This window comes from Gallinula chloropus (assembly GCF_964237585.1).
Source record: "Gallinula chloropus genome assembly, chromosome: 1".
In the NCBI taxonomy this organism is placed as follows: domain Eukaryota; kingdom Metazoa; phylum Chordata; class Aves; order Gruiformes; family Rallidae; genus Gallinula; species Gallinula chloropus.
In genome coordinates, this window is record NC_140085.1 from 19,187,615 (window position 1) to 19,214,475 (window position 26,861).

The window sequence follows — 26,861 nt, forward strand, 5'->3', positions numbered from 1 at the left end:
GGGCAAGAGGAGTGCACTTGGCAGCAGAGAGGATTGGCACAGAGAAACCAACATGGGGACCGAGCAAGGGCAGGGGAGCCTGCAGGGGAAAGTTTCATATGAAAGAGGCACGGAGGCCTGTGAGGGCTGGGGAAGCCACATGAGAAGCGGGAGCCTGTCCGGGCATGCGGGCTATCGGGGAGAAGGGTGGGAGGCACAGCCCCGTAATTACACATCATCTTGTGACTGGCGCGAAGGCTGCCAGGAGCCGGCGTGCTGCAGTGCCCAGCTGATTGCTCTCTCAAGACAAGCTGCAGAGCACTGAGCGCCCGCAGAGGGAAAGCGAGTGAATCAGCAAGGGGCATGTCAGTCCCCGAGTGCTGGTGTGCTGCAGAATTATGGCTGCATAAAGGTGATGCATCAAGACAAAAGCAGAGGCACTCCTTTGTTTATAAACACACCAGAGACAGTCAGGTCACTGTGGAAAGTCTTTTTATTTCACACACTCTATCACAGACCATGCACTTCGACTTTCCCCTTTCCTCCCAGGCCTGGCGGCTGTGGATTTGCGATGGGGCATCACCACATCACTTCTCACTGCGAGTACCCACATGCTAAGAGCAGGGGCCTTGGTGGCAGCTCACCAAGAGGCAGAAAGCAGCCTCTTGTTTCTATAATTGCTTTTAAATATGGGAAAAGAAATCCATTTGACTTGAAGGATTAGTGGTGGAGCTCAGCAGCAGTGAAACCCCACAACTGAGCAAGTTGGTCCTCGCCCCGTGGTTACAGGGAACTACAATCCCGTGGGAAGCTCGTGAGCTAAGCAACAGCAGAACACACCGAGGCATTCTTGGAGCCCAGGCAGCAACCAAACGCACGCTTTGGGCCTCTTACAATCAATTTGTCTCTGAGCTGCTCTGCCAAGAAGGTGGCCAGGAGCTGCCCTTTTCACATTCAGCTTTAGGTCCTCCAGCTCTGTGCTACAGCTTTGACTAGAAGGAGGCTACCTACAGTGCAGACAGCCCTTCAGGCTGTACATCAACACGTGTACTGCAGTTAATACTGAAAGGTGCCAGTTCAAAAGACTCTGCAAGTCAGACCCACAGACTGGGTACAGCATTAGTGTAAATTCGCCACATCCTTACCCTACTCCTCCTTCCCTGCCTCTGCTGCCCCTTATGCCTGACCCTGCTCTTGAAACACTCCTAGCTGCAGCGTCCCTGTGACATCTTTGGCCTTTGCCATGACTGCTGCTGCCACGGCAGGTATTGCCACCTGTGGTGGCTGCCTGTAGGGCAGGAGCATTTGCCTCCCGAGAACAGGCTTGTGACTGGCTCACAGGAGGGCAAAACTGAGGGGCAGAAATGATGGAAGTGATTCAAGTGAATGTAGCAAAGTCTACAGAAAAGGCAAAAAGGCAGCCTCAGTCTCCATTTGATACACAAACTGAGCTCAATAGCAGCAAGAAATGGCCATAAAATATTAATTCATTAGGTTGCCAGGAAGAAATAAATTCATGTAAAAAATGCTATATACAGATCTGATGTGGCAACTGTCCTCAGGCCAGCTCAGACTGGCCTCATCCTGTTTACGTCTCACCTGTTTCTGTATCTGTAGTTTTGATCATTCCAAACCACATGGCTGCTCAACTCTGTGTGAAGACCACTGTACTGGAGTCAGCACCAAGTGAGGGGTGAGATCCTGGTGAAGAAACAAACTCAAGGGGACGCCCTGACAACCCAGATATTTTAATATTTTTGTTGACCTTCAAGTAATTAAAAGAATGGGGAATTTCCCCCAATTGCCTACAGGCTCCAAGTCTCATCTTCTGCTTTTAGGGCTGGGAGGCTGACATCAGAAATGCAGCGAAGGGTGGGGAAAGGAAGAGGAGAAAATAATGGGGAACCAGAGTGAAGAGCAATCAACAGCTGACCAACGGTGACTGCTGCAAAACTTACAAAACACAAAATCATACGATTTCTGTTAACCTTTTAAAGACTACAGACTTTATATACACACACAAAATTCAAATTACACGTCTGGCAGTCTAGAAAATACCAGTACCCTAAGGATTAAATAATTTAAAATGCAACATTGTGTTACCACTGTATACAGAATACTATCAGACACGTAGGGTAAAATGGACGGATTGTCTGAGAAAAATGTTCCCTCCCTCATCTCCCCAGCGCTGCCTCTGAAAAGAAAACCAGGGCTAAAGACTCCCCTCTGCTTCCATTTCCAAAACTCACCTTGGCACTTTTCTGTCAAAGACGGAAGGGGTGGAAGGTCTGAGGAAGGAAGGAGAAAAGGATTCCTGCTCCCTCCAAATTCTACTGCTGCCATACCCTCTCCATCAGGTAGGGAGGCTGGACAGCAAGGGGAAAAATGGTGCTACAGCTGGGGAGAAGCAAGTATGTTTCTGTAAGGATAGAGACAGCCCCAGACTTGGGAGGACACCCTCCCTCCCCCTTTCTGAAGACAGGAGGCCAGAAGGCTGAATGCAAAGTACCCAGAGTCCCATGTGGCTGGTGTAGGAGATAGCAACCGTGCAGCAGCTGCCTGCTGAAAGCCATCCTGCAGTCCAGCAGCAGATGGGAGGGCAGCCAAGGGAGAATGGCCTGACAGCAGCTGTAAACAGGAGTGGGCAGAACTGCATTACTGACAGGGCCAGGCAGCATGGGAAGCTGTGCCCTCACCAGCTTTCTAAGAGTAATTGTAAACCAGGAGCACTGGAAAGTCAGCACATGGGAATGAGGAAGAGCACCTCAGTTCTGAGGTGGCTGGGGAGGGGACTAAAGCCAACACTGAGAGCAGATGGCAAAGCCAACGTATCTCTAAACGCCAGCTCTGCGTATGTACCCCAGTATCAGTGTACGGGACAGAACCTTGCTGATAACACCAATGCAGTCCTATCACCTTCACAGACTTACAGCTGGTGAGAATGTGGCTTATGTGTGCTTTTAGAAAGCCCTATGAGGCACACAGTCTTGCTCCCACCTCCTCTAACAGAGCCACCACAAGTGCTCGGGGAAAAGATGAAAACATAACCCCCATTCCCATGTGCGTCCCCCACCCCTCCCCATAATCAGCCTCTCTCTGTCTAAGCCAGAGATACCTAAGTAGCTGCCCTCTTCTCCATTCCCAGCCTTTCCCACCAGCAACACCCAGCAGATCTAGCCAGGCAGGAATGGCAAGCCCTGCTCCTTCAGCCTCATCATACAGCCAGACTACAAAAGCTTCTTCCTCCTCTGCTACAGCTTCAGTGAGAATTGCCCATATCAGACATGGTACTGTAGCAGGCTGGTCAAGCCTCAGCCCTCACTCCTGAACCCAGCTCGTGAATGATGGGAAGGCTCTGTAGGAACAGGAGCCATGGGCGTGGGTGTTCCCCTCTTCCAAGCTCTGCAGCCCTAAAATACAAAACCAACCCTATCCAACACACCTCCCTCAGTCTGCCCTGCACAACTGGGTCAAAGGGACTGAAAAAAAATAGGAAAAAGAAACAAAGAGAAAAGTGAGACAGCGTGGTACTGAAAAAGAAACACGGGGCAAAGTCAGGCTGGAGAAAAGGAAAGGACCTCAATGCAAGCCTGCTAAAATCATCACTGGTTTTAACCAGCCCAGTTCCACCCTCTTCAGACTGAAATGGACTCGCTGCAGTCAGTGTACTGCAGGAAAAAGAAGTGCATAGCTTAGTTTACTGGGCTTTGGTACACTTAAACATCAGTGGAATTGATGCGGAGATCGTCAGAGCTGCAGTTTTAGCCTCTCTTCCCTAGCCAATGGGTACCTGTTGGGGCAGAGATGGTGGAAATGGACCAGTAGCACCAAGAAACTCAGTGGGAGCACCAACTCCACAGCAGGAAATAATAGTGAATCAAAAGGAGACAGAGAGAGAAGTGGAGGAGACATATTTCGCAGTAATCGAAGTCCACCTTGGCTAAACCCTATCAAGATTCCCTCGGTAAGGCCCCATTACGTCTGCAGCAAAACCTCTGGCTCTGACAGAGAGCAGTAGAGGGTGTAGCCCAACTCATCCACTTCCTCGGGCGTGAGCTCTGAAAACAAGTTCACCTTGGGGTTCAGAGCACTCGGGAGGACACCAGCCTCCAAGTAGCGGATCAACCCCTTCAGCGCCTGCAAGAAGCGATCGGCCAGCATGTCCTGGGACCAGTCGGACTCCTCTTGGGACAGGTGCAGGATGACATTGGTGAGCTGGCTGGCAGTGAGGTGACCCAGGGCTGGGTTTAACTTGCATACTGCTTTGAAGATCTTCAGGCACAAGCAACGGCAGCCAGAATCACACTGGTCCAGGGCCCGGAGACGAGCAGTTTCTGCTGGCCGCAGGCTCAGGCGCCAGAGATTGTCATTCTGGGCCAGTCGATGGGGTTTGGCCACGAGGATGATGTCACCCAGTGTCAGGGATGGTAGGAAGTCAATAAAAAGATGCCGTTCTGGCTCATACTGGACTTCCAGCGTCAAATCTGCTGGGGGAGCTGCTGGACGGATCACATAATCCAAGAGAGTCCCTATTGCTGGCCAGTTGATGGAGCCAGCTACAACTTTCTCAAAGGTATCTGCTACAGCTTTGGGGGAAAGGTAACCTCCTACCACACAGCGGTCCCAGTAGCTGCTCCCACGGGGAAAGTACTCTGGGTTTTCCCGACGCACCAAGTAGAAGCCAGGAATGTTCATGATAGTGTCCTCCCCGGGAATGCACGACCACAGGTTCTGCTCCAGCATCAGAGGCACAATGAGCTGGATGTGGTCAGCTGTTACTACCTTTCACAAGAGAGAAAAATCAGTAAGAACAAGTTTTCTCTCTCCACACTCAAGTTTTATTCACCACTGTCAGATAGCCTTTTGCTCAAGGAACTCAGAATAAGGACTCAGCTGTCTCATTCTCCTCTCTGTGTGGGATCCACAGCCTCCTGGAATCACAAGACATTCTGAAGGACTATTGCCCATTGTCAGTGGGACAACTCCAGGGTATAACCCAAGCTAGTGCTTATGCAGAACATACTATTTAGAGATCTTTAAATACTTCAGGGCCTGACACAGACTGCTTACAGACAAATAACTTGGCCTCCTATTGCTCTAAATCCAGCCCCTGGATGTGTGATACAACTGGCCCAGAGCACAGCAACACCACACGATAATTTACAACAGGAGGCAGAGTATTAAGTTTCTAGACAAGCTTAAGTTGCCATGGTTTAATTATCCCACGCTACAACTAGGTACTGCCCTCACCCGGCCTGGCACATTGTTTGGAAAAAGGTCATTAAAAGATCCCTTTCCACCAATGCGATTAAGACCCCAGATCTGAGTTTCACTGGACACTGGACACTCCATTCCAGAGCTCTGACTCAAACAAAAAAGCGTGCCTCTGAATCACTCACTATAGCCATGGGCATCTTGCCATCAGGGGGATATGCAGCAGGCACTGCTGTCCAATCCAGATCTGTCATGCATTAAAAAAAAGAGTAGGGAAGACCTACATGAATACACAGGAGTTCTGAAGGGAATATTCTGTATTTGGAAGGAGACGGAAGGGACACAGAGGGGAAAAAAAAATAAAAAGAAGAGATCTACTGGAAAACCAGCAAACCAGCAAGAAAAACACAGCTAAAGGGAGAGACGGAGGGGAGAGGAAAGAAAGGCTGTGATAACTCAGGGAAATAAAACAGCAAAAAGCAAATTCTTTGCTGACAAAGCCAGAGGCACCTGGTCACGCCTGTTCAAACAGTATTGCAGAAATAAACGCCCGGCTCCACGGTCAGAAAGGCGACACCGAGAGCCTTATTACAGAGGAATGTTGTGCTGAGCCAGCACTGCCAAGAGGGAAGCCTGAAATGCCCCTGCCTACTCAGCCTTCTGAATAACGACCCATCACGCGGCCCCAGGAATTACCTGCAGGTCGTCATACAGGCTGCCGCTGAGGTACATGTCACGCAGGGGCATGTCCGGCAGCTTGGCACGTAGGAAGCTGCGCAGCTCAGTACAGATCTCCACCGCTGCCTGCTTGGCCCGCGCCTGCTCCTCCGCTGGGATAGCCACCCTCCGCCGGTAATAGGCAAAGAGCTTTTCTTGCAAAGACAGGCGAAGGCGGGATTTCTTTAGCTCCACTTGACTCCTCTTGGCAGATGGTTTGGGCTTCGCAGGTCGGAAAAGGTCTGCAAGACAGAAGGAAAGCTGTGGATTGTCTGCAGCGGGTGAGCCGGTCCGCAGAAGAAATCCTGCAGCACCACAGCGCAGCCTGCTAGGTCCTGGAGAAGCTTTTGGCAGAGACTCTGCATGGTTTACACAGGTATCAGTCTGTGTGCTGAGGTGCTGAGAAACTTCAAAAGATACTGCTACAAGAATCAAGCCGGATGAGAACAAGTTACTAGATTTGCAGTTTAGCCAGAACAAGACTAACATCATGTATGAGGAAGTAATTTTAGTGCCTATGTGGGCAGCACCTTGGTTTAGTTTCATCTAAAATTCAGCACTGTTACCAGTTCAGAAGCTTTTAACATCATGTCAGACCAGCAGATGAAACACTCTCAACCAACCATCGCTATCTCATTAAGTTTTTAACATTGTAATGGATTTTTACAAATTATCAAGGGGGAAAAAAACCCCTGACTAGGGTATGAGATCTGAGAAGATCGTGCTGTTTCGAAACGACACGGTTGTCAGGACTCTGATCAATGCTTATCAGATGGTGAGCTGACTGATCTCAGGGGCGGCAGAACTCAGGCAATCAAATGAAAACATGCCTCAAACTTTCACTGGCCGAGGAACAGAGAACACTCTTCGACACGTACCAGCAATACAACGCTTTATGCTGCCATCTGCATTCCTAAACAATATCTAACCCACACAGGTTCCCCAAGTCCCTTTTTTCCTGACTGGTTTCCTAAAGAAATTGGTCAATGCATCTGTCTTTCAGACTTCTTTTAATATGGACCAAGATTTTCAGAAGTTATGGATGAAAATTAGGGAAAAATTACAGCTCTTAGAGATCTTTTGAAGGACTGTGGTGTTTAACGGGTGCAGGAGTAACCCCCAGGTCAGCGGCCCCACTGAGGCGATCAGCTGTTGTACATTTGTTTGGCAAGAGGCATCTGGCCACGCAGCACATACAGAACAGCTGACCAAGCTGCACACACCCATCTCACCCAGGCTCAACAGCTGCTGTCTCTTGTCCCACTGGGGTCTTCTGGACAGATTTGAGGGTTTGTGTGAAAAGGAAACAGCCCACAAAACCAGAGAGAAACAGACTTCATAAGAAACCCCTGATTTTTCTATCTTCTGATTTAATCTATCTTTAAGCCAAGAATGTAAGGCACCACCATGAATGGTTTTACTCCTCAGTCCTCATCTTTGGGGACTCCAATCAAATGATCTAGATCCCATTTAACACAGCTATCTAATTAGTTGACATTTCCTCAGAAGAAAATCCATTGCCATCCTGAAGCTGACCTTCTTGCAGAAAATCTGGAAATCAAGTCAAATGCTTGATCCTGGTTTTTATTTTAAACCTCCAAGTGTAAATCTCCTGATGTGACCAGGGACAGGGAGTAAAATCAGTAAGAAAACACAAAGCAACACTGACAGAGACTATGTTACTTCTTACCCCACTCAGAAAGGAGAGCACAGGTCACTTTTTACGGTCTGATGAAGACTACCTCAGCAATAAGCACTACCGAGCGGGCAATCGGCTTTAAAGAAATTATTAGGAAAATGGGATACATAGTATCAGCCCTCCATTTTAGGCATGGTCCTTTTAAACATTTCCATAAATGACCTGGACACAGGACTACGGGTGCCTTAAGTAATTTTGTAGATGACACCAAATTGGGAGGAGCTGTTGACTCCATTGAGGGTGGAGAAATCATAAGAGTCACCTAGACAGATCAGAGAGCTGGGCAATCACCAACTGCATGGAGTTTAACAAGGTCAGCTGCTGGATTCTGCACCTGGGAAGGGACAACTGTGGCTACAAACACAGACTGGGGGATCAGACACTGGAGGACAGCCATGCTGAAAGGGATTTGGGGGTCTTGGTCAACAGCAAGTTAAACATCAGCCAGCAGTGTGCCCCGGGAGCCAGGAGGGCCAACTGCATCCTGGAGTGCATCAAGCACAGCATGGCCAACTGGTCCAGGGAGGTGACTGTCCCACTCTACACTGCACTGGTGTGGCCTCACCCCAAGTACCGTGTGCAGTTTTGGGCACCACAGTACAAGAGGGACACAAAGCTACTGGAGAGTGTCCAGAGGAGAGCAACAACTATGGGGAATGGTCTGGAGGGGAAGTCTTATGAGGAGAGGCCAAAGTCCCTTGGTTCGTTCAGCCTGGAGAAAGAGGCTGAGGGGAGACCTCACTGCAGTCTATGGCTTCCTGACAAGAGGGAGCGAAGGGGCAGGTGCTGATCCCCTCTCTTTGGCGACCAGTGATAGAACCCGAGGGAACGGTATGAAGCTGAGACAGTGCAGGTTTAGGTTGGATATTAGGAAGTGATTCTCTACTGAGAGGGTGGTCAGGCACTGGAGCAGGCTCCCAGGGAAGTGGTCAGAGGACTGAACTTGACTGAGCTCAAGAAGCATCTGGACAATACACTCAGTCACAACCTCTGGCTTGGCTGGTCCGGTGTGGAGCCTGGACTTGATAAGCCTTATGGGTCCCTTCCATATTATATTATTCTATTTACAGTATATTATTCTATTCTACTCTGCTTGACACAAGGAAACTAGAACAGTCCAAAGAAAGGTCACAAAGACCTTCAAAAAAACTGAATGTTTTGTCCTGAGGATAGACTGTGCAGGTAAGTATTCAGCTTGGGAAAAGAAAAAAAAAAAAGACTGAGAGAGAATAATGCTTAAAAAACCTGAAGTAATGACAAATAATGCAAATAGATCACAACTATTGTTACTATTCACTAATTCCCAATCTACCTTCTAATTCTTGAAGTTACCAGACCTTCTTAAATTAAAAATATCAAAACCCTGAGCTAGGCAGAGTATTCTCTTTCCTACCTTCCTTCAAATGAATACAGGGTTTGTGGGCCTGGACAATCCTGCAACACAGGAGTATCACCCTGCTCCTTACCTGTGTCTGCGGCCGAAGGCTCAGTGGGAAGGGTCTGCAGGGAGCGGCTGAGGTTAGTCTTCATGTCCTGGGTCAGCAAGCGTGAGGAACCACCCAGCCAGTTTGGCTCTTCCCAGCTTCTCTTTCCTGACTGGCTCAAGCGAGTGGGGCTGCTGGGAGCACTGATTGCCCGGTCGTACATCTAAAGCGACATCACCAGGCACAGTCTGAGTCATTAAGGGGCCAAAGCTTGCACCTTACCCAGCCTAGTGTCTTCTGTTTCCCACTCCTTTCCAGTGCCCCCATGCTGTGTGTGTGTCTGTCCCCCCCCCGCCGCTGTCCCGCACACTCACCCGTTTGACGGCCAGCGTGGCGATGCCCAGCATGGCGGCTCCGCCCACGCCCAGCACAAGCCGGGCATTGGACAGCACGAAGTCGATGGCTGTGCCGATGCCGTTGTCATCTTTCTTGCCTTTGCGCTGCCCAGCGCCTGCCATCTCACCTGGAAGGGGCAGGAGCGTTAAATGGGGCCAAACACACAACCCTAACAGTTCACTCCCTCCTCCACCCCACGTTCTTGGCACAGAACCGCAGGACAGGACCACCTAACCCTGCAGTCTCTTTAATGATCTCCTCTCGAGGAACTGCTGATTCCCAAACACACCAGCACAAGGCTGACCTTGCCCTGCAATGTGAGCATTTCTTTGCCTCTGGCTCTGTTTACTACCTAACGACAAAAATACCTGATTTTGACGAGGAGCTTCCAATCATCAAAGCAGATTTAACTGTGCAATCACCTGATGCTTTTTAAGTAAGAAAATAACACCTAATTCAGTGATATTTGGCAATGGAATCCTGTATATCATGTACAGCCCTATGACCATTCAGGTTTCTTCCTTTTCGTTTGTGCTCCTCATGCAAAGCATGATGCTTTATTCTGAATCTCACTTGTGTAATTTTGCTCACAGAGAGGGCGATGCAGGAATGGTTCACTGCTTGTCCGTAACAAATCAGAACCATTCCCCCAAGGGTTGACAGGCAGTCTCACAGCATTCAAGGCCAGGCTCATTTTTGGACAACAGCTGGTCCCAAATACTTCAAAGACATCCAAGAATTAAAGAGCAGAGACCACAAGAGTAACAGCTCCCTTGCTTTCACTGGACATTCATTCCCGCTCTGAAGGCTAGTGGGTTTGACTCTCATACAAGCAATGTGTAGCATGAACATAGGTGTTTTCTTACATATGTGCTTTTCTTTCCTCCAACTCCCAGTTAAACTGATCTTGATGCTAAAATTTAAAGAGTCTCGCTGGCCAACCACACGTGTAAAACACGCTTTGCCATCGCTGTGTGCTTAGGTGGATCCTCAGTGAACCTACATGAAAACACCAGGAAACTCTTCCAACCTGACTCGAGATCTGTTTTCTAACTTGGCTTCAGAGGTTCAGAGCTTGCCTGACTTTGGTGGTTTAAAACTGCCCTTAGGTTTCCTAAGGCTGAGCTGCATCGTCAGGAGGAACGTTCCTGCCACAGTGAACCAGGAATCCTGTCACTCTTTGTTCCTAGGTAGAAATAAACCCCAAGCTTTTACAAAGCTAACTGTAATAACAGTATGAACAACATGGTCACATCTTTGTTCATAACTTACCTGCAACCTACAGCATTTGAAAAGAGAACAGGAGAGAGCCCTCCTGCTGTGGCTGTGGAAGCACCTTCCAGACTTCTTCACGACAGTGGCAGGCAGGGAGCTTTAACCATCTCTATTGGCCAGCGAGGGGGTTTTGGAAAGAGACAAGTACGTGGAGCCAAAAGGAGCCACGGGGGAATCTCTAAACCAGGCCCCCGAGTTTGCTCTGCAGGAAAGCCTGACCCTTCTCCAACTGCTTTTCCTTGTCCTCCAGCTGCTGCAGCCCCTGGTTCCTGCGGAACTCGCGGCGGATGGAAGCCAGGTAGAAATCCCGGTCGGTGTAGCGCAGCCCGCGGCCCTGGCGCAGCAGAGCCCGATAGAGGGTCAGGACAGCCTCCCGGGACCACGCTGCCATGGGGGACGGGTGCGGGGCCGGGTGACCTAGGGAGAGACGACGGAGCAGGGGATCCGAGTCAGCTGCTTCCCCACCGAGGGACGCACCGGCCGCCGCCTCCCGCCCCACGCCTGACCCCGCAGACCGCCGGCCCCCACGGCCCAGGGAGGGAAGGAGGGAGCTGCCTCTCCAGTAGCGCGGGGCGGGTAACGGGCTCTCTCAGGGGACCCGCCGCCCCCCGGCCTGGCCCTTCCCACGGGCCCTTCCCACGGGAGGCCGCCCCAGCGCCGCTCGCAGCACCCGCTCCCCGCCGGCTCCCGGCTCGCGGCCCAGCCCGTGGAAGCCCCGCGGGGACCGGCCGCCCCGCACTCACCGCGACTGGCCCAGAGGGAACAGGAGACGCGCTCTGGGCGCCTCAGGAACAACGTTTCCCTTCGACAACCCCCGCCGCCGCCTCCCTCCCGGCGCCGCTCCCGGGGTCACCCGGCAACATGGCCGATCCGCTTCCGGGTCGTGACCCCGGCCCCGCCAATCACAGAGCGCGACCGCCGGGCCCCGAACCGCCCGTCCGCCGCAGGACTTCCGGCTGGGGCGCACCCGCGTGGGGTGTGGCGGCTGCGAGGCGCTGTCTCCCCCTGCCGGCGGGGCGCCCCGCCCGCCGACGTCTGGCCGGCGGGAGGGGCCGGTCCGCGCCGGGAGGCTGCCCCCTGCCGGCGGGGAGGAGAACCGCCGCCCACGGCTGCTCCCGGGCCGGGCCGGGCCGGGGAAGAGGCGGGTCCGCGGTGTGAGGGGCCGCGATGGCCATCACGGGGTGACGGCTGTGAGGAAGGGGCCGGAGCAAGCCGGGGGCACCCTGAAGGGCTGAGGGGGGTAGGGGGCCTGAGGGGCGGCCCCTTCCCGCCTCAGCCTCAGGGTGGAGATGGGAACGTCCCGCTTCCCCCCCCCCCCAGGACTGGTCACCTGCGCGGAGCCCGCCTGGCAACGCGGGGCTGGTTCCGCCAAGGAAGGTCTCCTTAGCAGCCTGGCCTTTGCGTGCTGAGGCACAACATCCTCGGCGGCCCCACGGCCCCACTGCCTCCCCACGGCCCCACCGCCTCCCCATGGCCTCCCCACCGCCTCCCCACCACCTCCCCACGGCCTCCCCACCGCCTCCTCATGGCCCCACCAACTCCCCACTGCCTCCCCACGGCCTCCCCACAGCCCCACCGCCTCCCCACCACCTCCTCATGGCCTCCCCATGGCCCCACCACCTCCCCACAGCCCCACCGCCTCCCCACCACCTCCTCATGGCCTCCCCATGGCCCCACCGCCTCCTCACGGCCTCCTCGCCTCCCCACCACCTCCCCATGGCCTCCCCATGGCCCCACCGCCTCCCCACGGCCTCCCCATGACCCCACGGCCTCCCCACGGCCTCCCCATGGCCCCACCACCTCCCCACCGCCTCCCCAAGGCCCCACCGCCTCCCCACGGACCCACCGCCTCCCCATGGCCCCACTGCCTCTCCACCGCCTCCCCACGGCCCTGAGCAGCTGGAGCTCTGACAGGAATTTCCTTTTGCCGTGCTGGCGTTGACAGGCCGAAATGCAATAAACGGCCTCGTGTGAGGAGCGCGGAGTTCAGCACGTCGCGGCCGGCCGCCCCGCACGGCACAGGCTGTCACAGGCTCCAGCTGTGCGTGCTGGCTGCCCGGGGTGACGCGGGGGTAAATGGAGGTGTCAGCAGCGCTTGGGGGTAGGCAGGGAGCAGCGGGTGAATGCTGCATGTTTCAAAGTGCCTCCGACTACCTTGATGTTGTTTAGAGAATAACCTGTCAAATTCAAGCTTCTTTATCTCCAAGTGAACCCCAGGCCCCGGTCTGGAAGTCTCAAGGGCTCTGGAAGAAGGGCAGTTTCTGGCAGCCTCTCCAGGGTCTGCCTGAGGAGATGGAAGCAGCCTCCTGAAGCTAGCACCTTCCTTCCCAGGTGAAAATCCTCCTTTTCTAGTCTTGCTTTCTCTACTGTATGCCTACTCTGGGAAGTAATTATTCCTCTTAGCCATCTCTTCCCCCCAGATCCTTCCAAAATGTAAAATATGACCGCATGTGCCGTGCCTCCCATGGGGGAGAGGGTGAGAGAAGAGCAAACCGTGTGTGACAGAGGAGAGCCGCATGACTTCACGCACTTCTCAGTAACACCAGATATGACAGTGATAGAATTGAGCAGGAAGAAAACCAGAAGCTCCGGCCTGGCTCGCTCTGTGACAATCTCCTCTTGTTCATTTCCTTTCTGAGATAAACAGCTCCAATCTTTTCGATCTCTCTTTGTGAGCGAGTTTGCCATGCCCCTAATCAGCCCTTTCTGAGAAATGCTTACTTGAACTGCAGACAGTATTCCCAGAGAGGCCACACTACTGATTTACATAATAGCATTATCATATTTTCCATATTATTCTCCCCTTCTTCCTTCTGCATGCTAATATTTTATGTGTGCTTTTTTTTAACCTGCAGCTACTCAGAGAGCCAGGGTTTGTGTGACATCCAGATCCTTTCCTGAGCTGCTACAGACTGGAGTTTTGTAAATTTTTTCTCTTTGTAATCATTTTCTCTTTTCTGGCTTTGCACATGCCCAGTTAAACCTTGGCAAACACGTGGTGTTGCCCATTTGCCACATTTGCGTTTTACTTTGTCCTTTCTGATCTCCTCAAGAGTCAGTATCTTTGAGTCATCTCTTAGAAATGTTTGGTATATTGCTCAGCTGTGTTTTGAGATCATCATCAGTGCATATACTGAGCTATCTGGGACTTCGCAGGCAGCATTCATATTCCCTACTCTTAACCTTCTGCCAGAACGAAAATCGATCTTTGAACCTTTGTGCCAGCATCCTGCCTCCTCCTTGGGTTGTTGATCCACAGAAATACTTCACTCCTCACCACAGGGCTCTGCCACTTCTGCACAGGTGCACTCATGAGTCCAGAACTCCCAAGTCTGGATCACACCTTGCACAGCTACGTGCAGCAAACCCCTGATGAGGTACAACCAGGATCTACCAGATCATTCTGTACAACTATGGCATTTTCCTTGCTGCCCTCCCACCATGGCAGACGAGGCCCGTGGGCTTCCACAGGCACCCCCTCCCCACCCCAGCCCCCTTGGGTTGTGCCTGGTTTAGTGTTTCTTCCTGGTTTTTCCCCAGGCTTGATGCCAGCGCCCGGGCCCCTCGCCAGCAGCTGCGTGTGTGTGTTGTGAACTCCAGCCACACCATGCAAAGGGCCTCCAAACTGCCTCAGCTCCTCCGGGGAGGCCAATCGCTGGCTCGCTGTGCCTGCTGCTTGCCATGGGCTCCCCACACCCATAGCCCATGGTCACAGGTGTTGAGCCTGCGCCTCTGTTTTGCAAAGAGAAGGGTGAGCGCAACGGCACAGTGACCCGTGACTGATGCCTCCCCAGCTGCCATGCGAGCACCAGACCTCGTGCGACGTGCCGGTAGTTGTAAACTTGAACTCTGCCTTGAGATAATGAAGCAACATCCCCCCTCTTCCCAGTGTTTCCCAACCCGGCTGGCTCCTCTGCTGACCTGCCGCACGCAACCGCCCCAGCAGGGAGCCACCCCAAAAGGCTCCTGCAGCCCTGATGGGATGTGGCCCCGGCGCCCTGTTGTCTGTAAAGCCCTCTTGCCTTGTGACTTCTTTCCCATGGACCCAGTGGAATGGGATGCCCCCCATGCCTCCAGCCTGCGTCCCTGCAAGAAAGGGAATTTACCCCAACAGGTTGAGCTCCAGATGGGGAGGACGGAGCACACCTTAGCTGTGCACCCAGAGAACAATAACAACCTTTGTTTCCTCAAATGATTTAGTGAGCTTGCAAAATATCAAAGGTGATGGGGCACAATAACCCCTGCTGTTACCCAGGAGTTACCCCTCCATCTCCCCCCTTTCCCTGGGAGTCTCCAGAGCCACCACTTCTCTGCTGGTCTTCTCATACTTGCAGACAGTCCTCCCACTCAAGTGGCCATTGCCACAGGCTCTGATGGCTGCCCAAAGTGGTGAACTGCTGCCTCTGAGCCCAGCTTGCAGCCTCTGTGCCTGGGAGTCACGTGCCATCCCCAGAGCTTCCCACCACCCATTTTGCAAGGGCAGGACCAGTCCCAGACAGAAAGACATCCCTGTGCTGCCCACCACCAGCCATCAGTTTCCCAGGGAGGTGAATGTGGCCCATGGAGCTGCAAATGGTATCTTGGAGGGACTCTGCAAGGTCAGGAAAAAACCCAACGTGCTCGGAAACAGAGAGTTGGCCTCTTATGGGAGCCAGAAAACAATCCCAAAATGCAAGAGGGAAAGTGGGTAGTGACCCACCAATGTCATCTGAATTGGGGCTTAATGTCCTTAGTAAATGGACCTTGCAAGAGACCTCTTGGCAGTCTAACACCATTCAACAACTCTTTCTCTCACTGCAGCCCCATTTCTGTACTCTTCTCGAGCAGTCACAAGGAGTAAGTGGCATTTGGGCTCCCACTCTCTTGCTTTGATGAGCCAGGAGGTGCAGAGGGCTATGGATGGTGCGGGTGGCTTCTTCCCCCAAACCCCCAGGAGCTTTCAGCTTTGATGTTGAGCTCATGTGGGAATGAAGATGGGTGCTGAGGAAGGAGAGAACACTTGGTATGCAGCTGCCTTCCACGGGCCATTCCGGCTTTACAGCAGAGAAACAAAGTTTAGCGACAGAGAGTAAACAGCCACTCCCGGGGGGAGCGATACTCAGGGTATGTTTTGTTTTGGTTTTGGGGAGGGCAGAGAAGGGGAAAATTCCCAGCCTAGCTGCTGCTGAAGTGGGTCTTTTCAGCTCCCCAGCTTCCAGCCCGGCAGCCTGGATGATGAGCAGTCACCTGTGTGATGCAGAACTGCTGCAACTGCAAGGGTCTGCACTGACCCTTAGCAAGGAAGCCCAGTTTTAATTACCTAACAGTGTTGCTGTAGTTTTGCAGTTGGGGTAAGTGCACCTTCATTCTCAGCATGACTCATGCTTCTTCGAATTTCCATGTGGCTGGGTTTTTAGGGACTTTTCTGATTTCCTGGCTGGTAAGATTTGCCTCTCCCTTTCCCCCTCCCCCCCCCCCCCCCCCGCCTCCCTTTTTTCACTTTGCACCAGCTGCATGCTGTATGATGTTTCCAGAGCCATTCAGAGACTCTGCTTTTATGACCACTGTCATCCTCACGATTTTGCATCACTCCACAGCCTCGTGGGCTTTCTGCGGTAGCCGTGTCAGTGGAGAGCTGAGAGCTTGCAGCTGGTGGCACCAGTCCCCTGAGCAGGGCTGCACACACTGACCCCACGCTTTTTCTACCTCTCTGCCCACTGTGGCGATACCCTCCCACCCTGAACATGGGATTTTGCTTCATGTAAGGGGTGTCTGGACTCTCAGCATCGTGTGGGGTTTGGTCCTGTGTACATACACACAACCTGAGAGGGGCAGAGCTTCGATATCCTGCTGCTTCTCATCTTTGTCTAGGTGAAGGCGCCTATTGCTCATCTTGTCCCACTAAGTCACGGGTCATTAGATTTATTTCTGTCCCATCTGAGGCAAACTGGTTTTGGTTTTGCAGTCGTTTGACATTCAATTCTGGGTAACAGTTTGAGTCAAATGCTTTAAAAACGCAGGGAACCAAACAGGAGTGGGTAGATGTTTTCTACATTCTTTTATTTTTGTGTGTGCGCCTGGTTCTTAGTAAGTGTTTGAGGGGGAAAAAAAAAAAGATATGACTGATGATTTGTTGCTTTCTCTTTGGAAAAGGTCCAGGCTACAGAACAGGGCTAAAATGCCAAGAAAGAGTTTGCTGCATAGAGGCAGGCTTACAATACTTGATTTTATAAGTTCTCTGGTAACATATTTGCTTTAATTTGAGATCCTGGAGAAGTCATTTTAGAGCGTTATTCAGCACAGCTTAGTTGCTCTTCTTCTCAGTTTTCCTTATTTTTAGAAAGGTGAAGTGTGGTTCCCAAATTATATCCTTACTGAGATGGACTTCAGCCAAGAGGATCCATGGTTCAAGCCATAAGGCACAGGAGAGATAAGAGTAAACCAGTTTTCTTTTGTATATTGTTTGGCAGGGTGACGAGATAAATGGCCTTGAAAGATTTGTGTTCTAACAGACTGTAAGGACTATATTTTCTTTGCATTTTGCTTTAAAAAAAAGCACACCCAGAAATGCTGGAAATGTCAGGAGTGTCATATTTCCCTTAGTTCCAAGTAAGGATTGTGTTTAGGGTTCTCAGAGGTGCTTACAGTAACATCCCAAACATTAGCTGAAGTGGGCTGATCCTTTAACCTTTTGCTGACGTGCTTGTCCCTGCTGCAGCCACAAAGGCACTAACAGCTGGGCCCCAAGCCAAGCTCCTCTCCCAAGCTTCCGTGGGTTAGATCCCTTATGCCAGCCTTTCACTTCAGTGAGCTGGAGCCCTTGCTCCGGACGGGATAATTTTGCATGGCCCCTTTGAGGCCGTTTGTAGCGACAGGGCAAAGCCCTGAAAAGCTCAGTCCCAGGTGAAGCTTTGCCATGGCTAGGGTGTGAGTGTGCCTGTGAGCCACAGAAACAACGTGCCACGGCCAGAAGCACGAATATGCCTCCCTTCTGCCAGGGCTGAGGCCAAATCCTCTCCATCACAGTGCTCTGGAAAGCGGGGCAGCTGCTGCCTGCAGCTGCAGGCACGTGAGCATGAAGCCGTTTGCTGGTGCCGCTCGCCAGGGCTATGGTGACCCGCTCCCCGGCTGCTCTGCGGGCTGCCCACTGGCCAGCTGAGACCTCACCGCCTCCCCAGCTGAGCTGCTAAAGCGCCATGACTTAAGAAAAAAAATAATTGAAAATCAGGGTAATAATTAAAAATTACTTGTCCCAACTAAAGGGCATGTTAAGCTGTGCCTTCACGCAGGGAACAAATGTATCCATGCAACGAAAACAAACAGTCATTAAGCCAGGCTATTGGTACACCCCTTCCAGCTTTCTAAGCCGTGCTGTCAGTTGATGTTGAAGGTGCTTTGTTTCCTGGCTCCCTGGTGTTTGGAAAAGGCATGTCTAGCCCCTGGCCAGCAAACCTGCTGCAGGCACCAATGTGAAGCTGGCCAGAGCAAGCCCCTCCTTCAGCCAGAGGGTCTGCCACGGCCTCAGTGCCCACCAAGCAGTGTTGCACAGTGAGCAACTGAGCACTGAGCGTCCCTGACAAATGGTGAGAGCTTGGGAGAAACAGCTCATTGCCAGGCAGGCCATGCCAGAGCTCCCCCATGGTGGTGGGGGGTGTGTGTGTGCGTGGGGGAGGGGGATGTGGGGGTGTGTGTGTCTCCCTGTACAACACCTGTTGGGATACAGAAACTCTGCAACCCGCACAGGATGTGTCAGACAGCTTGCACTCACCTGGTCCAATATGGTGCTTAAGGGTCCATATCCGTATCCAGGATGCACACTGCAGGTACCAAGATCCCTTACAAAGTCTCAAGGGACCCTCTGAGAAATGGTATTTAAAGCTTGTGGTGGAACCACGCTTGGCGGTCTGTCACACAGAGTGTCAGCACTGCCTCTGCAAATGAGGGTCTCTGCTGGTTTGCTGAAGAGTCAATCCCTTGCTCATGGAGACACTTCGAACCCCACAGGAGCAGCTTGTGCTTTCTGGGGGAACAGGGTCCTGGACTCTGTCAGTGCCTTCCTTTAAAACCTCCTAAGAAACTGAAGACATGCCATTTACATTACTTCTTAAAATAATATAAATGTCAGAAAAAGATTTTGTGTTGGAGGCAAGAAAAATACATGGGAGAACCTTTAACCTAGTCAGCTCTCATTTCTTAAACTGTCTCACCAAACTGCCATTGGCCTAAGCCTATGTTTTCATCTTCCTCTCTTGAAAATTGAAAGTTCAGGCATTCTGGCAGTGATCTATTTTTAGATTATCCCCCCTTTGGGTGCAAAAATACAACAAACACTAGGAACGCTGAACATTCTTAATAGAAAATTTTAATCATTAATTTTGAGTGGCATATTTATTCCAGGCACTTTGTTCAGGAGACAGAAGCAGCAGAAAGGCTTTAAGCAACACACAGCACAGATCTCTGGCTTGATGGAGACCCTTCCACAAGGGGAGAATTGAAAACATTGGCCTGGTGTGGAAGAGAGAAAGAACAGGGAACGTGCCTGATGTTAATGATTGTGAGAAAATGAACCTACACTGTTTACAGTCTCTAACTGGTACCAGGAACAAGCCTGAAGCTGAAGGTGCTTACAAAGGTAACAAGTAGAATGGCTGTAGGTGGCACGTGAGCTTGCAAAAGGCCTTTGCCAAAGGGACTGCCAGGGCCAGATGCTTAGGGGGATTCAGAGCAGGACCAGGAACAGCCAAAATTACATGAGATGGGTTTAAAAATAAGCTAAAACAAGGAGGTCACGTTCTCTCACACAGAGTGCCGAAAGTCAGCCACCAGAGAGACATTTCTGCAGAGGGAAGACTTAATTTGGGGCTTGACTTGAAAAAGTGGATACATCCAAGGGAGGGGAGGTGGTGAGGATGGCCCATTTCACAGAAGGCAATGCTGTTCCCACATCCAGCAGCTCTTCTGAGCACCACTTGGCAGCCATCGTTCGCTACTCCTGTGCCTGTGCATGCTCATATTCACCTAACATACAGTAGATCAGGTCTGACTTGGGCCCAGAAAAATCGGCTGGGCTTTCCCTCAATCTCCCTTTTCAGGAACATGGTCCTGCCAGGGTGGGACACATTCTTCCAGCAGCCTCTCTGCCAGGAGATCAGAAATAAAAGCTGACACACACACCTCTGTTTCCGTTCATACTTTGTAAATTTTTTTTTATTATCTCCTCCTTTTAAGCATCCCTTTAAGGGTGAAATGAAATCCAACCATTTACAGAGAAAATGATTTCAGAATGTACATTTGATTTATTCTTACAAAAAGTTCGTTATTACTTGCTGTTTATAAATTACAGAGTGGAAAGGAGCTTTGCAGATGCTATTTTTTTTTTCTTATTTTATTTTTGGCAAGTCCACGCATCCTTTTGCCAAAGCAGGGTGTTCCAGGGCCACCCCAGGGGCAACACCACCAGTAGGTCCAGGTGGACCCCAAGCTTGGAAGTGTTGCTGGACCACCTCCAGGATGATAACAGCAGCATCATCCACACAGGAAGGAAAAAAAACAGTGGTTTTAATTCTTAGTCTCAGACTATTTCAGATCCCTTCTTAATCCATTATCTATAGTCCCAAAACTTTCAATGTCAGTGTATTGCATTAGAAACAGCTCGCTTTTCTTGGGGCCCTGCCTGCCACTCCCTCACCTCCAGCTTCTCTCTCCTTCCTCGGTAAGTGTGAGTTTGTCCAATGTCTCAGAAATCAGAAGGGAGAGTTGTTTTTGGGAAGGTGGGGAGAACAATGATGGAGGGAATCAGGATCCATTCTCCCACTCACTTCCCTCCTTTTTCACCAAGGAGGTGAAAGGCCAGTGAAGCCAGGACGAGCCATCCCTTCCCTCTTCACCACCAGTGTTCGCAATCGGACCAGGAGTGACCCTGGACACGTGTCTTCACAGTGCAGAGGCATAGCAGCCACAGAGATTGCTGGCAGGGGCTGGGAGACAGGGACAGAGCCCAGGGCGTGTTTGGAAAGGAGAAAGACACTACCATCCCACAAGGATACACCAAGGGGTGCGGTGGGAACAAATATCCGTTCCGCTCTGACACTCTCCCTCCATCCCAACTCATCCATTACTTGCAGGCCACAAGGTCCCCTTGTTTACCTGCCAGAAGGATGGGAAGAGCAGGCTGGCATGAGCTGCATGACAGCAAACACCTCAGCAAGACACAGATCAGAGAAAGCAACAGCGAGAGGGCACTTGAGCATGTCGTCCTTCATACCAACCACACAGGCACAAAACCACCACAGCTCTTCTGTCTGTCACTTGTGTACAGTGTTACCCTCAGTACTCCAGCAGGGCAAAAGCAGCCAACCTGCCCCGTTCCCTCTGCTTTAGCAAGCTCACCTGCTGCAGGTCCACCAAAGCCCATGTCCTTCCCTTTGCTTGGGGAGGAGGAGGAAAATGAGTTCCCCACTCCAAAGCCATGCATGGGCACACAATCCCTTTTTTAGGGGGGAAGTACAAATAAAGGCAAGAACAGATATCAGCAGACAAAGAGAAGAGGAGGGCATGGGGAGCCCACACATCGGCCCTTCTTTGTACCAATTAGTTTGAAGGTGGAACGGTCTCGGGTGAGAAAGAGCCCAGAGCTGAAGAGGGCTCTGGGTAAAAGCTGGTGATGCTTTCCCTCCCTCCACCAGACAGCATCACTCCCAGAGAGGCAGCAGGCACGTGGCTCCACGGCTCACAGCTGCAACAGCCAACAGACATCGGTCTCTGGTGGTCTGATGCCAGGCCCAGCCCAGGGGCAGGACAAGGGTTTTTTTTGTCCTTCTCAAACCTCAGGACCTTGTTCAGACAAGATCAAGGAGCCTCAACGCTCAGAGTTAAGCACTGGGAAATGAAGATCTGATATGAACCTGCCTCCTCCTTTGTCTCTCTCACCACCCCACACACCTACATGCTTTTGGATTCCCTCTTGTGGGGATTATCTGGGAGGGTGACTGTTCCCCCATGTGCGCTGGCCAGAGGCCCAGGCACACCAGTACAGGCAAGGCTGGACAGAGCGCAAGCCACCGCCTTGAGAAATCGCTGTGCAAAAGTCAGCTCGCTAGTCCCCATCCCCTCCAGAGACAAGGAGGAAGATTTTTAATGACAAGCACTCTGGCTCCCTAAGGATAATAAACACAGGGTTAGCCAGACAAATTAGACAGAAACATTGACTGGTTTGGCCTTAAATCAAAAAATGTTTAAACGATTCTTGACAAACAAAAAGGAATGCATTTCATCTGTAAAGCCCCTTCCTCCCACCACAACAGAAGTCTGTTTTAAATTTAATTTCCTAAGAATAAGGAAGTAAGACCAGGAGGCGGAGGGGCAGAGTCCTGCAGAAGAGCCCCAGCATTGCTATTCCAGAAGGACCTTCTCTTCCTACCCAAGGGGGCAGAAGACAGAGGCAATTCAGAGAGGTGGAGAATGATGGAGAAAGTAACGGAGGAGAGGGGAAAGAAGGCACCAGGCTGTACTTCAGGAATAGGAGGTCCAGATACTGCAGCTATGGGCTCATCTGAAACTCCCAAGAGACAAGGGACATACATCAGGGATGAAAACATGACTTGTGGTGCACTAAAAACTCCGAAGGACACCCATGCACACAAAGCGCTGGTATCAGAGAGGCTGCTCCCACTGTAGAAGATGAGGTGCAGCCCTAGAATGCACACACTTTAGTCCCTGCTCCACAGGGCCCTGGTGCTGCCAAAGCATCCATGCACAGACTCTTTTCTGTCTTCAGCAAGCCGTGGCACTGGACTTGTGTAGCTGAGAGTACGACTTGTGCTCCCTTCCAAGAGTAAAAAGAGAAATAGTTTTCGCCTTCCATATGTTTCTGCTACTGAATCCCATGAGCTGACACACCTGCTCTCCTCTGGTTGTCCCTAGAGAAAGATTCCCCCTGTGCTGCAACCTCAGTGCTCCTGCTCTCTCGTCTTACTCAACGCAGGCTCCTCCTTTCTCAGCTGGGTCCCCATTTCTCTGTAACCTCTCTATACTCAAGAGCTCCACACAACTGCTCAGCACAAGGACGCCGTGACTGCAACAAGAGTCCCTCTTGCTGCATCAACAAGTTTGGACTTTGGTGAGCCTCAGCTTCCCTTTGGGGGAAGAGCATTCTACCTACCAAAGATGCCTTCTCCACTCAGTTCCCAAAGGGACTTTGCTTCTTGTGGGGAAAACACAACAGAAGTGAAAACAGTGATCTAAAACCCAAACAAAAACAACAACAAAAAAAGCTGTTCTAAGTAGGCATTATGGCATATGAGACATGGAAGGAGCTGAAATGATCTCCATCTCAGTGTGATCAGAAAAAGATGTTCATCTTCATTCTGTTCCAGTCTCAGTCTTATTAGGCAATCAAGTTGTTTTTGTTGATGCTTTTCGCTTCTCTAGAGAGGGGAATAGGAGAGGAAAAGGAGACAGATACAGAGATAGGAACGAGGTGTAAGGGTGGGAAAGGGCTGGAAAACACAGGAACATGGAGCCCTGATGGGGTAACAACAGTGGAAACCCTCCTGCTTCAGCACAGCTGGCCTGATGTCAGGGTCACTGTCAACATTTTCCTCCTCCTCTATATGATCCTCACTTCTCTGCTTGGAACATAAGCCAGTCTTTCCACTGGAAGGCTAACAGAGCAAGTTTGTTTTTCACCCTCTGCCCGCTACAGTCCAGGCTCTGGGCACCCTGTCAAGCCATCTGCTAGGGAAGGGTGGTAAGGGAGGAGATGCAGATCTGCCTCCTCAATGAGCTGAATCAATTCAATACAACAACAGGCTGTATCCTGACTACCCATCACTGTCAAACTTTGAGCAGACACCAGCCCAACCAGCTGCAACTAGTGAGCTCCTAGATGCCCTCTCCTCTGCATGGTCCTGTCTGCATGGCCCAGGCCACGTGTGGGCTACACACACTGGATTGCATGACAGTCTTGAAAGTCTCTTGGCCTCAGGGACAGACTGTCCATGGCCTGTTTCTCCATGAGCTCCCTCACACCCTAAGAGAAGACAGATCCTGTGCCTTGATGGGCTTTGTGTTTCCCCACAACACCCCTTGTTGACTCAAGAGTTTTGCCCTTTTCCTCTCCCTTTTATTCCATGGCAAAAGGAACAGCCAGCATGTGTAAGCAGCAACCCCACAACAGGCACAGCCCACGGGGTTGCAGGGGCAGCCAGAGAGGCACCCAACAGTCCCACACTGCTGTGCAGGGCCAATGCTCTTCCTGGCCCTCTCCTGTGAATTCCCCAAACAGCCATCCATGCCGACACAGAGATCACAGCTTCTGGATCCCACCATTTCCTGAAAGCACACACCCCCAAGCCCAACCATGTCCCCGTCCCCCCCAGTCTGGTAACAAACGCCCACGTGCATACCAAACCCATGCATGTTAGCACGCATGCACATAGAAACCATGCACTTGTAAACATACACTCCCACCATCTGATAAGTTCCCTGCAGCTTATCCCAGCTCCAGTACAAGCCCCTGCTGCAGGGAAGATGCTTCAGCTTCTGTGGGCCAAGCCAGTGCAGCCTTGTGGGGACAGGGGTGAAAAAAGGAGCCAAAAAAATTGAAAAAGAAAAAGATTTGCTTTCTCCTCCGCTTCCCATCTGCCTGCTTCAGGATTGGTAGAGCATCAGGGCAAAATACAGCCCAGGATAGATGCATTAAGCCTGCGGGAGGAGGCTGCATCTTGGGGAGAATACCTTGGAAGCAAAGGATTTCCCTTCCCCAAAATACCCTTCGAATAGAGAGGTATACAAAAAATAAACGCTTACCCAGATGCTTTTGCACATTCACTCATCCAAAAAATGCCTGTGACACACATCTGCACACGTGACCACTCGCTTCGGTTTGTGCCTGCTGACTCACACGCTCACTGAATAGCCCAGGCTCGCATCTGTGCTTGCTCCAATCCACAAAGGATGAGGGTGGACGGGAACAGCTGCCCTCTCTCCCCATGGGACCCTCCCAGCCTCCCCCAGAGGAAGATCTTCCAGCTGGCTGCAGAGATTCTCTCCAGCCAGCAGGAGAGGGCTGGGAGATGCAGAAAAGTCTTTATGCTACTGCCAGAGTAGGTCCCAAACATCTTTTCTCCTCCTGCCCTTCACAGGATAGGAATTCATGTCCCCAGGCATCACCCTGGGGTGAAGGGAAGAAGGGAAGGAAGGGGGGGGAGGGAGGGCAGAGACCCCGGTGAAATGGCACACCCCACCCAGAACCAAATAAAACAAAAAAGAAAGGAACAGATGAAAACACCCGACTCTCCCTTTGTTGTGAAGTTCTGATTTCCCACACAAGCCCTGGTGGCCTCACCCAGCACCCTCCACTTTTCGGTAGGGGTTCTCCAACAAGTAGCGGAACCGCTGGTAGTTCTTGAGCAGGTACTTGGGAGCGTACATCTGCTCCTTGGGGTCAGCAGGGGGATACTCCTGCGTAGTACCATCGAACCAGCCACCAGTCCGGATCAGCTCCCGGATATAATTGAGGTCTCGCTTATCCTCGTAGTCACCCCAGCGGGGGAAGTCCCCGTTCTGGGCCGACACCAGTTTGAAGTAGATCCCTTCTGGGGTGAAACACCAGGAGCAGTGCCAGCCAGCAAAGTGGAGGGGGCTGCCCAGTGACCACTGCACCAAGATGTGTCCTGTGCTGTTCTCATACTGCCGGAAGCCAGGCATGGTGTAGTACTCACGTCGCCGCAGACGAATCCCGTCAGTAGCATAGACGGCCTGGAGCATCCCCATGGTGCAGCCTGAGACCACCTCCAAGGTGCCTGGTTGCTTCCAGAAGAAGCCATAGAGTGACTTGCGCATGTGAAAGGCAAAGGGCTCTGTCCAGCCGTCATAGAGCTTGAGGAAGAGCACACCATCGCGGGCTGGGATCTCATCAGCATCATCAATGATGAAGACATCGTCCGGGCGCAGGTTGCGGAGGCGAGAGATGCCGTTCCGAGTGAGAAAGGTGCGCAGGTAATCGTCAGCAATCCAGCCATCCTGGCGGCCACCAGCTGGGAAGTGGTCCAGGAAGACATAGAGCAGCTTGTGGCGGATGTAGTCGAAGGAGCCATTGAGGAGCATCTCCCGGAACTTGAGGGGCCGTGGGTCTCCGTAGGCTGTGAAGTTCGACTCACACACCACAAAGGCATCCACCACGTCTCCCAGCTCGTGGAAGCGGACGTCCAGCAGGTCAAACTCATGGTTGACATTGATAGCATTGATGACCCGTCGGGGGATCTCCCGTGGCACAAGGCGGTCCTTGGTGGGCAGGTTGGAGTACTGGACCACAGTAGGGACCCCGCAGCTGGGGCCATGCCAGCCAGGCAAGCACACACACTCTACCCACTTGCGCCGCTTGGTCCTGCTGGCGCTCAGCGGCTTGCGAGCCGGCCGCCCCGAGGCCGCGCCATCTGCTCGCTCCTCTGGCCGCCCTCCCACCGGTGGCTTCTCCAACACCTTGGTGCCTGGTTTAAAGCAAACGCCACCAGCTTTGGTACGGACAAAATATTCTGTTGTATCTTCTGGCAGCACAAACTCAACTTTGTGCAGCTCTTCGCTGGCTCTGCTGGGAGGCAGGGGCTGGAGCAAGGGGGAGTGGGAGTACAGGGGGGTGCGGAGGAACTCTGCACCCCCTGGCTCAGGGCTGACCTGAGGTGTGACGGGGGCATTGTTCCAGAAGAAGCTGGAGACAAGGTTGGGACTAAGTGAAGCCAACTCCCGGGGGAAGGTGACATAGGAAAGGGCCTTGAGGAAGTGCAAGAAGGAGATGAGGCAGAGACCAGCCATGCAGAGAGTCAGAAAGAGCTTATGGCGTCTCATCTTCATCCTGTGAAAAGCCAGGAAAACAAAAGTCACAATCAGTTGTTACTGAGGTGCAAAAAGCTTATTACTGGTAGAAAGACAAGTTGGGGATGGCAGAAAGCTGGTCCAAAAAAATCAACATGCATCTTTTGAGACTTGAATACAAGAACTACTCCCCACACCTGCTACCATCTTCAGCAGGCCATTTACCGCAGCTGGGTTACACCAAGCTGAACCTCTTCTAGATCAGTAACAGTCTTATAAACTAACAAAAACAAGAGAGGCACTGGTACAGGTAGAAAGACAGGAAGTCCAGAACAACAGGAATTCACAATCTAGTGAACTCACCA

General features: G+C 51.8%; 3 protein-coding genes across 3 annotated transcripts; all 3 read right to left on the reverse strand.

Annotated features, from left to right (window-relative positions):
• Positions 1-3,954: 3,954 nt before the first annotated feature.
• Positions 3,955-10,805, reverse strand: MIEF1 (mitochondrial elongation factor 1; the record flags this gene model as incomplete). The annotated part of the gene is made up of 5 exons (XM_084279605.1): positions 10,702-10,805; positions 9,408-9,556; positions 9,076-9,256; positions 5,890-6,152; positions 3,955-4,761 (listed from the first exon to the last, which is right to left on the reverse strand). The coding sequence occupies exons 2-5, from the start codon at positions 9,549-9,551 to the stop codon at positions 3,955-3,957; spliced, it is 1,395 nt and encodes a 464-aa protein (XP_084135731.1). The 5' UTR covers positions 9,552-9,556; positions 10,702-10,805.
• A 77-nt stretch (positions 10,806-10,882) lies between these two features.
• On the reverse strand, positions 10,883-11,516 carry MIURF (mitochondrial elongation factor 1 upstream open reading frame; the record flags this gene model as incomplete). Its single annotated transcript, XM_084279193.1, has 2 exons — positions 11,448-11,516; positions 10,883-11,121 (listed from the first exon to the last, which is right to left on the reverse strand). Exon 2 carries the CDS (start codon positions 11,093-11,095, stop codon positions 10,883-10,885), a length of 213 nt encoding a protein of 70 aa, XP_084135319.1. The 5' UTR covers positions 11,096-11,121; positions 11,448-11,516.
• Positions 11,517-25,026: 13,510 nt separating this feature from the next.
• On the reverse strand, positions 25,027-26,550 carry MGAT3 (beta-1,4-mannosyl-glycoprotein 4-beta-N-acetylglucosaminyltransferase; the record flags this gene model as incomplete). Its single annotated transcript, XM_084279634.1, has 1 exon — positions 25,027-26,550. The coding sequence occupies exon 1, from the start codon at positions 26,533-26,535 to the stop codon at positions 25,027-25,029; it is 1,509 nt and encodes a 502-aa protein (XP_084135760.1). The 5' UTR covers positions 26,536-26,550.
• Positions 26,551-26,861: the final 311 nt, after the last annotated feature.